The sequence below is a fragment of the Babylonia areolata genome, chromosome 31 (genome assembly GCF_041734735.1).
Source record: "Babylonia areolata isolate BAREFJ2019XMU chromosome 31, ASM4173473v1, whole genome shotgun sequence".
In the NCBI taxonomy this organism is placed as follows: domain Eukaryota; kingdom Metazoa; phylum Mollusca; class Gastropoda; order Neogastropoda; family Buccinidae; genus Babylonia; species Babylonia areolata.
In genome coordinates, this window is record NC_134906.1 from 18980878 (window position 1) to 18999374 (window position 18497).

At 42.2% G+C, this 18497-nt stretch overlaps 1 protein-coding gene across 1 annotated transcript in view; it reads right to left on the reverse strand.

Moving 5' to 3' along the window:
* Window positions 1-5998: 5998 nt before the first annotated feature.
* Window positions 5999-18497, reverse strand: part of LOC143276017 (uncharacterized) — a 30636-nt gene continuing 18137 nt past the window's right edge. The window contains exons 11-14 of the mRNA XM_076580399.1: window positions 16995-17196; window positions 13873-14001; window positions 13174-13344; window positions 5999-11920 (exon numbers count right to left, since the gene is read on the reverse strand). Of these exons, the coding sequence (XP_076436514.1) occupies window positions 11658-11920; window positions 13174-13344; window positions 13873-14001; window positions 16995-17196 (765 nt within the window). The 3' untranslated portion in view covers window positions 5999-11657. The remainder of the gene's footprint in view (window positions 11921-13173; window positions 13345-13872; window positions 14002-16994; window positions 17197-18497) is intronic.

Here is an 18497-nt window from a genome sequence, read left to right on the forward strand (position 1 = left end):
TTTGATACTTTTATTTCTTTGTCTCCGCGGATTTTCATTATGTACTCTTTCTCTGGGTTTGATTTCCCAATATGAAGTACTTTACATTTTTTAGCATTAAAATATAAATTCCATGTGTGTGACCATTTTACTAATGTTTCAATATCTTTTTGTAAATCCTGATAGAATTTTGGAGAGTTGTATAATTTTGTGTCATCTGCAAAAATTTTACATGTACTCTTTAGTTCGCAAGGGAGATCATTTAGGAATAAAGTAAATAGTACAGGTCCTAATATACTACCTTGTGGTATGCCACTTATAACATCAGCTTTACCGGAGAAGGAACTACCAGTCCTAACCTTTTGAGTTCTTTTTGTTAGAAAGCCCCTTATCCACCCAAGTATGTTTCCTGTTATTCCATAAGATTCCAGTTTCTTTAGTAGTCTTTCATGTGGTACAGAGTCAAATGCTTTTTGGAAGTCTAAATATAACACATCTATGTTTTCTCCCTTATCTATCTCTTTTGTAAAGTCCTCCATCACTTCCAGAAGTTGAGTCACACATGACCCGGCTACTGTTTGTAGTATAATAAACTATACGCATTGTTATTGAATTGATGTCAATCAGTGCACAGCGATCCCTCACACAAGTTCGTCTGCTCGTCATTATTATTGCTTCAGTTTAGTGCACAAAACAGGCGAACAATTTTCAAACATGTTTTTCATCTGCGCACAGCATTGTCTTTGCAGTCAATGCATTTGCTGTAACTCAAATTTTTGTGTAACAAAACCGGCCAGAGTATCATTGTTGCCGGCAATCGTTTTCAGTCACTAATTAATTTGATTAGACCGCCGGCAGACATCAGTGAGCACAATTAAGACTGCGTGAGCAAACCCTGCACTGAAATAGGGAGTCAGTAAAAGCATCCGCCTTCAGTTCAACTCTACCCTTAATTTGGGACCCTCAATAAAAACTACAAAAACTTGAAACTGAAATTATCAGTTGTCATTGGAACTGAACGACAACTGACTGAAATACTCAGTATACTGACTGGCCATCCATTTCAGTTCCCACTTATTTTGATGACTAAATAGATTTAGGGTTAAATTTTCTTGAAGACAGTGACAAAACGTAGGTATATTCTCATATCAGCTTTGTCAGTACATTCACGGCATAACAATAACATCATGTGATGGCCGGGCCTTAGTCATGCCAGTGTATCAGCATTTCTGAAATTTAATTTTCTAACCGTATTTCTCAGTCGTACGTTTCCATTTCTATTACACAACTGAAACAAGATCGAGAATCGGGCCATAACATGACAATTAGGTTCATAGTTGACATGCATGTAAAACTGATTATACGGCACACATAGGCTACAATGCCTATCAATTTGTTCACTGAGCTTTATCACACACAACACAATCCTCACGGCACGTACGCGTGCCGTAGTGCGCACCCCGCCACCCGCCCCGGCCTCCCCCAATCGCCGCCCCCCCCCCCACCCCCCCCGACACCCCGACTGGACCCACTGGGACACACATCGCGGAACAGATCGAGACACACACTGATACACACACACAGTCACACACACACACACACACACACACACACACACACACACTACAACTTGAACACACACACACACACACACTCACACACACACACACACACACACACACACACACACACACACACACTACTGACACCGGCACTGACAAACACACACACACACACACACACACACACACACACACACACACACACACTGTACAAACCAAGATCCCGTGTGCAACATCCACTAGTTTAGCGGCGCACGTCAGTAAAAGAACCCACAGCAACAAAAAGTTTGTCCCTCTGTAGAAAAATCCCGCAGTTCGATTGCCCGGGAAAGCAAATAAAATTGCAGGCGGAAAAAACAAAGGGGGTGGCGCTGCCAGTGTACGTAGCAACGCGCTCTACCTGGGGAGAGCAGCCCAAATTTCACACAGAGAAATTCGTCTGTTGTGACAATAACAACAACAACAAAAAAGTATGCCTATAGCCGGCTAACACAAAGACACTGCCTTGGGACATGCAGATCTGTCTGGGCGAGTGTGTGTGTCCCTGAGACCACGCCTGAATGGCTGCTTTCCTCTTAGTTTGGCTGCAGTGGCCCAAGGGGGTGCCAACAACCCCCTATACCCCTCACTGTCCTGTTGGTTCTCTTTACAGATGTATCTATATATCGTGGGTCAGGGAGCACCCATGGACTCATTCCATGTCGTGAGGGCATGGTCCTTGGAGCCGCTGGAGGAGTGCCGGCAGATGTCACATCAGTGTGGAGTGATGGCCTAGAGGTAACGCGTCCGCCTAGGAAGCGAGAGAATCTTGAGGGCACTGGTTCGAATCACGGCTCAGCCGCCGATATTTTCTCCCCCCCCCCCTCCCGGCCCCCCCCCCTCCCCATTAGACCTTGAGTGGTGGTCTGGACGCTAGTCATTCGGATGAGACGATAAACCGAGGTCCCGTGTGCAGCATGCACTTAGCGCACGTAGAAGAACCCACGGCAACAAAAGGGTTGTTCCTGGCAAAATTCTGTAGAAAAATCCACTTCGCCAGGAAAAACAAATAAAACTGCACGCAGGAAAAAATACAAAAAAAGGGGTGGCGCTGTAGTGTAGCGACGCGCTCTCCCTGGGGAGAGCAGCCCGAATTTCACACAGAGAAATCTGTTGTGATAAAAAGGAATACAAATACAAATGCAAATAAAATGTCAAGTCCTGGAACTGGAAGCAGTTCACAGGTCGCTTTCTCCGTTCAAGTTTGTTGAGAGGACACCTCTTGCAAGGCCATCCGGTTGTTCGTGGACATACTGTATTACACGAAGTGACTGAGTTGTTGTCTCGTTCGTCATTTATCAGATGGATTCCCTCGTCTCCTCGACAAAGGTGGCAGTACGTTGCAGGTCCGAGTCCTCCAGTCCTCCGTCAGTAGAGCTTCCGGAGTGATTGACGGTTATAGTGTGAACAAAGAAGGATGTGGTGTCACTTAAGGGGAACGAAGGGGGGTGTCAGTGGTGGGGGGAGGGGGCGGGGGTCAGGGGGACGTCACTCTGCAACCCGCCCCTCCCACCCCCCCACCCCACCCCTGAAACTCAGAGAGAGAGAGAGAGATCTGCTGTGATAAAATTAAATACAAATACAAGTTAGAAGACCACCTTTCCACCCTCCTTCCCCTATTGTGATGATCAGCTTTTGAGATTGCGAAAAAGATGGACAGATCTCTCATTGGTTGAGAAAAAAGGAAGCCTCAAAAGGTGTGCTGTGACTGAGGGGCGGGAAGGCGGGGAAAAGTGTATGCGTAGAGTGTTAGGGAGGGACCTCTTCTTCTCGTGCTTTTTCTCCCCATTTATGTCCGTGCCTGCTTAGTGTGTGTGTGTGTGTGTGTGTGTGTACGTAACTGTCATACGTATAAAAAAGAAAAAAAAACAAAAACAAAAAAACCCACACACGAAAGTTCCACCCCGTCCTCCAACCTCCAGTTATACACATTGACCCAACCGACACACGCTCATGGGTTGTGTGCATTGAAACCAGCAAGGTTAAGTGGCAGTAGATTACACGTGTGTGTATGTGTGTGTGTGTGTGTGTGTGTGTGTTTGCGTACCCACTCAGACAACATCACAATTCCCTCAAAAGGCATGATCTTTAGTTGAAAGACAAAACTCGCGGCTGCAAAAAACAAAAAACAACAACAACAAAAAAGAGAGAAAAACACAACACACAAAAAACAAACTGCAATACCCTGCTAATGTGGTCGTGGCGATGGTCAGTATCAGATGTGGAGGTGGGGTGCAGAAAAAAGAGTTCTAAACAGCCATAAACACACACACACACACACACACACACACACACACACACACACACACACAACCGAGGAAAAGCAACAACTTGAGCACTGAAACAAGAGCAGCAGCAACAAATTCAAAAGCAAGAACCACCACCGCCACAACCAACAACAATTTACGTTTCAATAAGGCGTCGAAACTTGCATACTGATCCATGTATGCACACACACACACACACACACACACACACACACACACACACACACACACGCACACACACATCTATGCACACACATACACACACACACACACATGCATGGACATACACACACACACACACACACACACACACACAGACATATCTATGCACACACACACACATGCACGGACACACACACACACACACACACACACACATACACACACACACACACACACACAGCGGAGAGACAGACAGACAGGCAGACAGACAAATACACACATTCACACGCGCACCAACTGACAAATATGTACACACACACACATAAGCACACACATGCATGCACGTACATGCACACTCACACACACGTGACATGCACACCTTTTCACACAAAAATAGACACGCACACATATGCGCGTGCGCACGTGATGGCAGATAAACTTATTGAACGCGGAACGTACATTGTATTATATTATTGCATTGTATTTCTCTTTTTTGTCACAACAGATTTCTCTGTGTGAAATTCGGGCTGCTCTCCCCAGGGAGAGCGCATTGCTACACTGGGATTGCCATCTTTTTTGTGTATTTTTTTCCTGCCCGCAGTTTTTCTGGGTTGGTTTTTTTTTGTTTGTTTTTTCTAATGCTATGGGGGTGGATTTTTCTAGAGAATTTTGCCAGGGACAACCCTTTTGTTGCCGTGGGTTCTTTTACGTGCGCTAAGTGCACGCCGCTTCACACGGGACCTCGGTTTATCCGGCGTCTCATCCGAATGACTATTGTCCACACCACCACTCAAGGTCTAGTGGAGTGGGAGAAAATACTGGCGACTGTGCCATGATTCAAACCAGTGCCGCGCTCAGATTCTCTCGCTTCTCATGCGGGCGTGTTACCTCTATGCCATCATTCCACTCCAGATGGGCAGATGGTCGCCGGTCAGTTGAATCCAGGGCACCGATACAACAGGAATGATATCGAAAGGTCACTAAGTTCAAAATGATTTTCCCGAAACAAAGGTTCAGGGTCAGTGAAAAGAACAGAAGGTCGGGTGTACAGGGTGGTGGGTAATGAATGAGTGAGTGTGATTGTGTGTGCGTGTGTGCGTGCGTGCGTGCGTGTGTGTGTGTGTGTGTGTGTGTGTTCGTGTGCGTTTGAGTGAGGTGGAAGAAAGGTTTATTTGTAAGTGTACATACCTATGTATGTATGTATGTATTATGCATATGTGTGTGTGTGTGTGTGTGTTTCTAGTCTCTCCCACTTTGTGAATAGTCTTTTTTTTTCCCCCTTCAGGGTAGAACTTGTCTTGTCTTGCAACACTGCAGCTTTTCAAACAATCCATAGCGGCCACACTCCACTGCACCCGCTACTCAGCTGACTGACTTGACCTCTGTCTTTGTGGCTGGCGACATGACAAATCAAAACTGTTAGGTACAGGTACAGTATTTGGGGCGAAAATTAAGACTTGCGGCCTTTCCATGCCCCTTCTTGGTATAGCAGTTTGGTTTTAGTGTTTGCATTTCCATGCTAATTTTCCAAAATAGTTATTCATCAAAGTCATATTTCTGCACAATTGATCTAGAATCACTGTTAAGAAGATTTTTGAACTGTTGGTTATTTTTAGCTGCTTTCGTTACATTTAACAATGCATTCCAACCTTTAACAACTCTGGTGCTGAAAGATGATTTGCGGATATTAGTCCTGCAAAACTGGTTATAAATTTTGGAAGGGTGGTAGAGGTGGAGGGTAGTGAGTGTCAAGAGATGTGTGTGTGTGTATGTGTGTGTGTGTGTGTGTGTGTGTGCGTGCAGTTGACAAAACCACATATCTGAATGGTTTTCCCGAAACCAAGGTCAGCATGAAAGAGGTGGGTGGAAGTGGTAGTGGGGGAAGTGGAGGGTGCAGGGGGTAAAGGGGTGGAGGAGAAGGAGGAGGGATGAAGAGCATGTGCGAATGAGTCAGCATGTGCATACACATAATCACTGCGTAAACAGCTTTTTATTTGTGAACAATTTTTATTTCTGATTTCAATCAGGCATAAAGCAACACTTGCAACAAATAACACAAACTGAGCAATCACCAGTTTGAAAAGATATGGCACTGTTGTGGAAGAGAGAGTGGAAGAGAGAGAGAGAGAGAGAAAGAGAGAGAGACAGGGAGGGGGGTGGGGAACAGCCCAAACCCGTGGCGAAGTGGTTGGCATCGAGGACTGACGGCTGGGAGGATGCGGGTTCAAATCCCAGCGGAGGTGGTTTTTTTGGCCCGTGGCCGGCTCCTACCCAGAGTTGAGTGTGCTGTGGGCTTAAATGGGGAGACTGGGACCACACAGTCGAGTGTCATCCACTTCAAGGATGCGACTTTTGGTGTGTTGCTCTAATTACCTGATCAACACTGCAAGTGTCTGTATCTCTCGGGCCTGGTTAATGCCGGGATATCATTATGGCAGGAAGCGTAGAGTACAGCCTTGTCACGCAGTCCCAAACCAAAATGACATCCATAGCAGCATCGTCATCATCATCATCGTCCTCCTCCTCCATCATCATCATCAATGTAAACAAAACAGTCTCAAAGTCTGTGGCCATTCATGCCCTGTTCTCATGGTGACCTCAGTTTCGATACCCCACCACTTCTGTGCTTGGGTTGAGTGCTGTCTATATCTTCAGTGTCAGCAGATTCATGGGGCGCTGTTGTTTGAGGGATGTGGTGGGGCTTGGAGGGGCGCTCACTCAGTCTGGCTCCACGACTAAGCCATTACTGTCGTCAGTAGGGGGCTTAGCAGGTGGTGTCCTGAGTATGATGAATCAGAACAGGCACCACTGAACACCATCGAAGTGACTTAGCAGCAGTGCAGGGTCTCCTCTGGTGTGTGGTCTCCTGGCGACCTAACATCGATGGTTCCCTGCAGACTGCCGACGCCAGAACTGTGACGGATGAACCCAGGTGTGGCCGTGTATGGGGGGATCTAAATGAGCGGCGTGGGAGTAATGCCACTGAAATGGTGCAGATGATGGGGCAGCAAAAAAAAAAAAAGTTCACATACATATCTAGACCCTACCTTTATAAATCTGATAATAAACTGTACAAATCTACACGCTACCTTTATAAGTTTGATAACAAAGTGTAGAAATCCAAACCCTGCCTCAATAAATCTGATGATGAAGTGTACAAACCTAGACCCTAGCTATATAAATCTGATAACAAAGTCTGGAAATCTAAACCCACCGTAATGAATCTGATAATGAAGTGTACAAATCTAAACATTGAATTATTTCAATCATAAATCTAATCCAGACTCAAGTGTAGAAGCTGGAGTACCTTATGATCCAGGTAAGGGGCTGTCAATACTGCTTACATATCTGTGTCATGTATCTGTTGGAATAATCCCATGGGCCAACCACACAAATCATTATGATCAGCCAGTGACACTAAAGAGTTGTTGACAGAACTAACAACTCTAAAAGGAAATGTACAAGTGTAATTCAAACAAAAACAGAGTGCATCATTATTTCTGTTTTTGCATGGAAAGCACTCATTCACAAAGTTTGCAGAAAATACGACAAGAAGGCAAACTTGTATCGTAATGAAAGAACACTGTTTACCAAACTTTAATTTCTTGACCTTTCAATATCACAAAAAGCAAGCTGGCTATATGCCTTGGATCAACAAGAAAGTCACATCTGGCTCATCAAATCTGCTAAAAACAGATGCACACTCAACTTATGCTCAAATCTGCTTAACCCTCAAAGTGCTGGATATAATAAAACACACTTACAGAAATCATGCTTAAAACAAAGGGATAGTTTGCCTCCGCTACCTGTGCTCTGATTTGGGGCATTTGTATGCTTATCAGTAAGAATAAATAGGTAAACCTATACATTTTTGGAAAGTAGAGTGAATGAAGAATCAGATAAAAGTAAGAAAAAGGCTGTACCTTGTATGTAGTTGGAGATATTCCATAGGATATAATTAACAAATTTTGCACACTCGTTTTCCAAAAACGTCAACCACAATGTTTATAGGTATTTTCACATCTTTTACAGAGTCAAAATCTCAAAATTGGCATTAAACTGTACAAAAAATGTTCTGGCTGCAGAATCATGATATGAATATAACTGAAACAATGAAATTATAAGCATTGCATTATTTGTTTGAGACACACCCACCGACGCCACGCACGCACACATCTACAATACTTTATGCAATCACAGGCGAAAACAGAAATAAATGTTTTCTTTTAGCTTATGTTGCTTTCAAAAGCAGCAAGAATGCTTTAAATCAAAATAATTTCCAGTTTTCTAGCTTGATTTGGTCAAGAAATCGCAATAGACCCATGCCTAACCCACTTTACCACCCCTCCCCACCCCCATCACCCACCCCCCAGTTTTTGTGGCTGGAGACACAAAACTGAATGAACAATAAGCAAGCCAGCATGTCCCAAGTGTCAAAATAACAAAGCCGTTTTCACCAGAATCCCTGTCAGCAAATGAATCATCACTAGTGACAAGGTCACTCATTTCCTGAGCTTTGTCAACTTCAGTGTCACTCATTGTTTACAAAAAATAGGAAGATCTGGACTTATAAACTCGGTCAAAGTTTGTGCAAACACAAGCAGGGAGGCAGTAACACCAGAACGAGGCAGTTTTACGAAGGCTACCAAGCACAGCTGTACGATGTCGGACCTTATGTAAACAGAGCCACGATCGTGGCCCATCGCACTTTACCGGGAAAGCCACGATCGTGGCTCATCGCGCTCTCCGGGTTAAAACAGATGCATTTTCATTCTGAAATCTGCTCAAAAACATATGCATACTCATTCTCAAATCTGCCCCAAAACAGACACACTATCATTCTTGAAATCTGCTAAAAAAAAAAAATTTAAAAAAAAATTAAAAAAAAAGCAGACGCATTCGCGTTCTCAAGTCTCACTAGATAACAGATGTATTCTCATTTTCAAAATCTGCTCAAATACAGGTACCCCAAAATGGCATTCACAGTATTTCCAAGCAAAAGGGAAAAAAAGAAAAAAAAGAAAAAAACAACAACAAAACACCAATAAGAACCCCCCCAAAATCACCACCACCACCTGAACAGGAGTATAACAAAAATCAGCGGAATGTAACAAAGCACACTTGGTTTGTAATCTCTGGCAGTTAGGGGGGTGTGTGTGTGTGTGGTGGGTAGAGGACGTGGGCTTGGGGGGAGTGAGTGATGTGGGGTGGAGGGGAGGTGGGGAAGGGGGAGGGAGTTAGAGAGGGGGAGGAGCGAGGGAGATAAACCATGGTCTCTTTAAGATCATGGAAACAACGATGACGAGATAGGGGAGAGCACTGCTGATCAGTTTCTTCACAAAAATGGGTCGGAGAGACCCACAATGTACATATAGGGGAGAGCACTGCTGATCAGTTTCTTCACAGAAAATGGGTCGGAGAGACCCACAATGTACAGACAGGGGAGAGCACTGCTGATCAGTTTCTTCACAGAAAATGGGTCGGAGAGACTCACAATGAACAGATAGGGGAGAGCACTGCTGATCAGTTTCTTCACAGAAAATGGGACAAGTGAGTAAATAACAAATTACAGCAAAGGTTTTAACAAACAGGGTAAAAAGAAGAGTATTCAACTGTATTCAAAACTATTGCACACAAAAATAAATATAGGGAAGAAAAAAGGAAGCTGAAATGATCACACAAAAAAACAACAACAAAAAAACAACAAAAAAAACACCTGTCATCTCCAGATCTGTTCAGACTTATTGGCAGCTGTTAAATGGTCAGAAGTCAAAGGTCTTTCAGCCTTTTATGACTGAAGGGGCAGATAATTCTTATTCACTGTGTCAATGTGTCAAGGGCTCAGCATATGAAGACAGCAGTGCTCAATCCTTGGTTTATGGTCTCATCCTAAACACTAGCACCCAGACCACCATTTGTGCAGGGAGGAGTGAAAATTGTGGTCCACAGGGAATCGAACCTGGGACACATGCTTACTAGCCGGAAACTTTTCAACTGGGCCATCACTCCATTTAAAGCACAGAAAGCAAAATACAAAACGGCTAAGGGCTGAAGCAAGAGAAACAATGGCCACACATTTGTTACAACTTGTCACTATAGCACATTGAACGAGAATGAGAAGTACATGGAAGCCATTGTTGGACATGACAGATTGGCATGAAATAAGGGCTATGTTGGACATGACAGATTAGCATGAAATAAGGGCTATGTTGGACATGACAGATTAGCATGAAATAAGGGCTATGCAGCGAAAACTAAGGGGAGATTTTGGGAAGAAAAACAACATGAACTAAACTCCCTTCTGCCATTTACAGTGTATGATGAAAAGCATCATGGGAATTCTCACTTTTCTGCCATTTAATCATTCTGATTGATTGATTTTTCTTCTTTTTTTTGTGTGTGTGCTAAAAATTGCATTTCAGTAATTGATTGATCTTTTGTTTCTGTTTAGCAAAAAAAAAAAAAAAAAGAAAAAAAAAAAGCATTTTGGTTATCCTCAACCAGGTAATCATTACTTTGCGATAAAACTGAATCCTGATTTTGATGGAACTTCCACACGAGTAATATTCCTTTACTTCATTTCAATTCTTCCTGTGAATGGCAAAATATGGCTCTAAACTATACTGGAGCAGTGCTCTCACAAAATTAATGGTTATCATTATCAATGTTACAGTATTACTATTATGTCATCACATTTTTGCTTTTACTTTACCAAAGGAATGTTGAAGTTTGCCCAGATTGCATTTGATTATGACATTTCAGAATTATTGCAGTTTGTGCAAATCTGCATCTTGATTATGACATCATTGAATGTCTAAGATTATGACACTATGGAATGTTGCAGTTTGTGCGAACTGCACACTGATTATGGCATCTTAAGAAAATACTGCAGTTTGTGTAAATTTGCATGTTTAAGACATTGAAAGATAACTGCAGCTTGTGCAAATTTGCATGTTGATTAAGACAGTCTTTGCATTAAGTACAAGCACTGACCACCTCTACTGAAATAAGAATACTGGCTCCCTGCTGAGAAAAGAATTAAGTACACAGTCTCCTGTCTCTACTTTTCACGTAATTTCTGGAACTGTACAAGGTCTCCCCACTCTTCCACTGATGGCAGATTCCTTACCGTTCCCAAATCAACCAGACACAGACTTGGAATTCACTGCCCTCTTCAGTCTGTCACAGTCCCTCACATCCTTTAAAACAAATCTGATTTTTTTTCTCTGAGCAGTCTCTACATGATTAAGGCACTCCATTCCATACCTATATTGTGTTGATCAACATCTATTTCTTCCGTGTGTGTGTGTGTGTGTGTGTGTGTGCGCGCGCGCATGTGTGTGTGCGTGTGTGTGTGTGTGTGTGTGTGTGCGCGCGCGCATGTGTGTGTGCGTGTGTGTGCATGTGTTCTGTGTTTTGTATCTGTCTGACGAATTATGTAAGCTGTTATGAGAGGTTTGACGGCTCTATATAGTCATACTATTCTTCTTTTTCTTCTTATTTTTGTTGTTATCATTGATGTTATTTTTAGCACCATCTTCGTCCAGTGTTTTAATCACATCGTCATTGTCATCATCATCATTATTATTATTATTATTATTATTATTATCATTATTATTATTATCATCCTAAAGTCACAACATGCTGATCAGACAAAACTGACAGAGAACCTGGCTTTAAATGCGGCATCTTCCTGAAGGAAGGGATACCAGTAGATGTAGTTGGTGCTCCACAGGTTGTTGTACAGGTTGAAGGTGGCCGAGCGGACAGGGTGACAGATGGGGGAGAGAGGCACCGGGAGGACGGACGGAGGTCGAGTGTCTGTGCCCAAGGTCACCAAGGCCACGTCCTGGCTGAGAATCTGCAGGCCTGCTCCCCTCTGGCTTGTGTAGTTCACTCCCTTGTCAATGGCTGCAGAGAGGGAAATATATCATGAAAAAATGGCTGGTAATGATAATGATAATAATAATAATCATGGACACTTGTTGAACACTTTCCTCCCTTAAAGGGAGCTAAAAGTGCTTTACAATAAACATTAAACACAAACACACACACTCAATAACTTACAAAAGGAAGAAAAAGAAGAAAAAAGCAACATTGAACGCACAGGTAGATGAACCCACAAATATACACATAATTATAGGAACATATTCACACACACACACACACACACACACACACACATACAAACACACACACACACACACACACACACACACACACACACATACAAACACACACACACACACACACACACACACATATAAGTACAAGTATACACACACACATACATACATACATACACAAATTTACATCAGCACGACAGGATAATGACAAAAATGACAACAATCTTCATACTCAATACTTTGCAGTTGCACAGAGGTTTTTAACTTGTGCAAAGTTTTTAATCCAAAATGTTCAGATGCTTTTCTGCCAACATAATGCCCATGGGGGTCTGAATTTGAATCCAGGTCTCCCCCTTTCTCCCAGGTCTGACAGGAAAATCAAACTGAGCAGATATCTAGGCACTGTGATGAGTACCCACTTGGCGCACTGAGAGACAGCCCATGGCATCATAAAGATAAGTGCTGTCCTGTGGCAAAATTCTGAAGAAGAAATCCACTCTGATCAGTACACAAATATATATCTATGCACTCCAGGCCTGACGCAGCATGTTAGGTCCTGCTGCTGCTGTCAGGTATCTGCCTAGCAGATGTGGTGTAGCGTTCATGAATTCGTCCAAATGCATGAATCCTTAAGAAACTTGACAGCGCTATATATAGTTACACTATTGTATAATTTTTTTTTTTTTTTTTGGTGGTTAGTGGGCGTTTACAAGATATTTTATACTGAGCACAGTTTTTAACCCAAAATGGGGGATGGGCATTTCATAGGGTATTTTACCCTTTGCACAGGTTTTTCTCACTTAATCTCAGAGAGCAGCCATTGACCGAGACAGATGGTGGAAGACTGTCAGAGAGTCTTCAGTGGTGCCTCCACAACCCCACATTGGGTTACGAGACTGATGATGATGATGATGACAGTTTTCAATCCAAAATGGGGGTTTCACAAGGTATTTTAAGCTATGCAGTTTTGAACCCAAAATGAGGGGTGGGCGTTTACAAGGCAGAGTACGGTACTGCTCGGATAGACCTACCACTCACCATGCAGATACTGACTGCCATTCAAGACGACGTTCAGAGGGTCTACCATGGATCCTAGCTTGGACAGTGTCCATCTGCCGCTGACCTGAGTCACCGGAGTGAAGCCAAACGACAGTGCCTCTGCTAGACGTGTCGGCGCTTTGTTGAACCACTGTACTACCACATCCAGTCCTGCATGTGGCAAAGGAGGTCATGAAATGAAATGAAATAAGACAGACTCTGGTGCTGACTGGGTACGTAACGTTTTTGCTTAAAAATGTTTGTTTTTTTGCATTCATTTAAAATAATTAATTCAAAATACAACTGCATGATGGTCAGCCATATCTGACAATGACCATCTGAACAGAAGAGGAAGCAACTGCTGTCCTGACTATCAACTTCCTGAGAATTTGATTGTAGTGGACAGTGTCTTGCCCAAGTTACATCCCCACTCTCTTGGCCAAGAAGGCTTTAGGACAGTCAGCGTTGGGGATGGTTCCCAAAGGCCAACCAGCCCCAAAGGCTGCTGCACGAAGAGCCAGTGCAATCCTGCCTCTTAGTTTGAGAGTCATAGTCCTTCGCAAAAGACAAGGCTGTAAATGATTTCCCATTGCATTGGAGAAACGACTGATCAGACATCTCTCACTTTACTCTTGGTTCATATGCTGCAAACCACAAACTTGCACTTCTCCAGAACTGCAAAACACAGCTGGAACATACCTCCTTTAGCAGCCCTTATCTCATCGGTCGACTTGTACTGCACATAGAAAAGGGGCGGAGCTCCGTACTGAGTAACAGCTGTCCTATCTACAGGCCCCGCCTTCACGATGAAGTCACAGTTGTCACTGCCTGTAAGAAGTGTGGAAAGAAAATAGCAATGGAATCTGTTTATATAGAAATTCAGGAGCATTAACAAAGAAAGCGAAAAACAACAACAAAAACAGCAAACCCCCAAAACAACAAAAATCATGCCCCCCAGCCCCCAAAAAGTTCCACAATTACCCAAACACAACTTCATTCTTCACTTCTAATTCTCACTATTCCCCCTAAACATTACTTCATTCTTCACTTCTAATTCCCACTATTCCCCCTAAACATTACTTCTTTCTTCACTTCTAATTCCCACTATTCCCCCTAAACATTACTTCATTCTTCACTTCTTTCTAATTCTCACTATTCCCCCTAAACATTACTTCATTCTTCACTTCTAATTCCCACTATTCCCCCTAAACATTACTTCATTCTTCCCTTCTTTCTAATTCCCACTATTCCCCCTAAACATTACTTCATTCTTCCCTTCTTTCTAATTCCCACTATTCCCCCTAAGCATTACTTCTTTCTTCACTTTTAATTCTCACTATTCCCCCTAAACATTACTTCATTCTTCCCTTCTTTCTAATTCCCACTATTCCCACTAAACATTACTTCATTCTTCCCTTCTAATTCCCACTATTCCCCCTAAACACTACTTCATTCTTCACTTCTAATTCCCACTATCCCCCCTAAACACAACTTCATTCTTCCCTTCTAATTCCCACTATTCCCCCTAAACATTACTTCATTCTTCCCTTCTAATTCCCACTATTCCCCCTAAACACAACTTCATTCTTCCCTTCTACTTCCCACTATTCCCCCTAAACATTACTTCATTCTTCCCTTCTAATTCCCACTATTCCCCCTAAACATTACTTCATTCTTCCCTTCTAATTCCCACTATTCCCACTAAACATGACTTCATTCTTCCCTTCTTTCTAATTCCCACTATTCCCCCTAAACATTACCCCCTAAACATGACTTCATTCTTCCTTTCTAATTCCCACTATTCTCCCTAAACATTACTTCATTCTTCACTTCTAATTCCCACTATTCCCCCTAAACATTACTTCACTCTTCACTTCTAATTCCCACTATTCCCCCTAAACATTACTTCATTCTTCCCTTCTAATTCCCACAATTCCCCCTAAACACAACTTCATTCTTCCCTTCTAATTCCCACTATTCCCCCTAAACATTACTTCATTCTTCCCTTCTAATTCCCACTATTCCCCCTAAACATTACTTCATTCTTCCCTTCAAATTCCCACTATTCCCCCTAAACACAACTTCATTCTTCCCTTCTAATTCCCACTATTCCCCCTAAACACAACTTCATTCTTCCCTTCAAATTCCCACTATTCCCCCTAAACACAACTTCATTCTTCCCTTCTAATTCCCACTATTCCCCCTAAACACAACTTCATTCTTCACTTCTACTTCCCACTATTCCCCCTAAACATTACTTCATTCTTACCTTCTACTTCCCACTATTCCCCCTAAACATTACTTCATTCTTCACTTCTAATTCCCACTATTCCCCCTAAACATTACTTCATTCTTACCTGCTTTCTAATTCCCACTATTCCCCCTAAACATTACTTCATTCTTACCTGCTTTCTAATTCCCACTATTCCCACTAAACATTACTTCATTCTTCCCTTCTAATTCCCACTATTCCCACTAAACATTACTTCATTCTTCACTTCTAATTCCCACTATTCCCACTAAACATTACTTCATTCTTCCCTTCTAATTCCCACTATTCCCCCTAAACATTACTTCATTCTTACCTGCTTTCTAATTCCCACTATTCCCCCTAAACATTACTTCATTCTCCCCTTCTTTCTAATTCCCACTATTCCCCCTAAACATTACTTCATTCTTCCCTTCTAATTCCCACTATTTCCCCTAAACATTACTTCATTCTTCCCTTCTAATTCCCACTATTCCCCCTAAACATTACTTCATTCTTCCTTTCTAATTCCCACTATTCCCCCTAAACATTACTTCATTCTTCACTTCTAATTCCCACTATTCCCCCTAAACATTACTTCACTCATCACTTCTAATTCCCACTATTCCCCCTAAACATTACTTCATTCTTCCCTTCTAATTCCCACTATTCCCCCTAAACACAACTTCATTCTTCCCTTCTAATTCCCACTATTCCCCCTAAACACAACTTCATTCTTCCCTTCTAATTCCCACTATTCCCCCTAAACACAACTTCATTCTTCCCTTATAATTCCCACTATTCCCCCTAAACATTACTTCATTCTTCCCTTCTACTTCCCACTATTCCCCCTAAACATTACTTCATTCTTCCCTTCTACTTCCCACTATTCCCCCTAAACATTACTTCATTCTTCACTTCTAATTCCCACTAAACATTACTTCATTCTTCCCTTCTAATTCCCACTATTCCCCCTAAACACAACTTCATTCTTCCCTTCTAATTCCCACTATTCCCCCTAAACATTACTTCATTCTTCCCTTCTACTTCCCACTATTCCCCCTAAACATTACTTCATTCTTCACTTCTAATTCCCACTATTCCCCCTAAACATTACTTCCCCTAAACATTACTTCATTCTTCACTTCTAATTCCCACTATTCCCCCTAAACATTACTTCATTCTTCCCTTCTAATTCCCACTATTCCCCCTAAACACAACTTCATTCTTCCCTTCTACTTCCCACTATTCCCCCTAAACATTACTTCATTCTTCCCTTCTAATTCCCACTATTCCCCCTAAACATTACTTCATTCTTCACTTCTAATTCCCACTATTCCCCCTAAACATTACTTCATTCTTCACTTCTAATTCCCACTATTCCCCCTAAACATTACTTCATTCTTCCCTTCTAATTCCTACTATTCCCCCTAAACATTACTTCATTCTTCCCTTCTACTTCCCACTATTCCCCCTAAACACAACTTCCTTCTTCCCTTCTAATTCCCACTATTCCCCCTAAACACCTTTACTCTTCCTTTCTTTCCACTTCCCACAATTCCCCAAAACACACCTTTCCGTCTGTACAGCCCCTGAAGAGAAAATGGCCAGGTACGTGACTGAGGGTGGGCGTTGCGTGTGGAATTGATCTTGTGAAACCCCGCACCCCCTTGGCCTTTGTAATCGTACAACTTGGACATGTAGTCATAGTCACTTTCATTGTAGGTGCTGTACAAAATCTGTCCCAAAAGGCTTTGCTCTGACGCCCAGTTCACCTGAAAGAAGATGAAATAAGATAAGATAAGATAAGAATAACATTATTATCTCATGAAGAGAAATTGCATCAGGTACGGCAAAACTCAACTGGGCAATCAGCCAACAAACACACACACACACACACACACACACACACACAGAAAACAACATAAAACATTACTTGATTAAACAGGAGAAATAAACACAAATTTTTTCCATATCAAATCATTGCAGATGATGGACAAGCAGTTAACAGAGACCGAAAAATGATTCTCTTTCATAAACTTCTCATTTGGTGAAATTTCCAACAAAAAGTAAATATTTCTGAAACAGACAATGTATGGCAAAAAGAAGAAAACAAACAACCCCACCCCTAAATGTTAACTAAATAAAGCAAAGCCCTCAATACATAAAAAAAAGACAAAAGCCTGACATAAAACTGGTCACGATATCAGTTTGATGAGTGAATGCGAATGCAAAAATTTTATTCAGATTAGACCAAGGCCCCTGACTGAAGGGGGGAAACATAAGCTACTTCAATCACACAAGTAAATACGGAGATAAAACATCGAGTTTTGATAGTAATCATTGTTTTCAGGAAACCTTCACATTTCTTTTGTAGTCTACGGTAGTCTAAGTTGCAACCATACGTAATCATTGAAGAGCTTTGTAAATGTAGAACGCTAGATTATTTAATACAGTTTCATTTCTAGAGGACATACACATATTAAATCTGAAACGACATGGATTACGAAAATATTTATGCTGAATATATTTCATCCTCAAGTCATGAAGAACAGGACAGCCAAGCACAAAATGAATTTCTTCTTCCTCACTGTCATGGCATCACCGACATAGCATTTTATCGACTCTTCCATCATTAAATCTAGAGCTGTGATTTGCAATGTCTGAGACACCAAATCTTAGTTTTGTCAACGCACATTAACATATCTATTCATTACAATTTCAATGTAGTTTGACGAGTGCAACAGTTGAGTGATGGCCTGGGTTCGATTCTGGTACTGGTGGCATTTGAGTGGAAATTCATTTTTCTGATCTCTGAGGTCAACATATGTACAGACCTGCAAGTGCCTCAGTTAATCCCCTTTGCGTCTACATAATGCAGAGGAAATATGCACGTTAAGTGATGTGATGGACTAAAGGTAACGCGTTCGCCTAGGAAGCAAGAGAATCTGAGCACGCTGGTTCGAATAACAGCTCAGCTGCCCATTTTTTCTCCCCCTCCACTAGACCTTGAGTGGTGGTCTGGACACTAGTCATTCGGATGAGATGATAAACCGAGGTCCCGTGTGCAGCATGC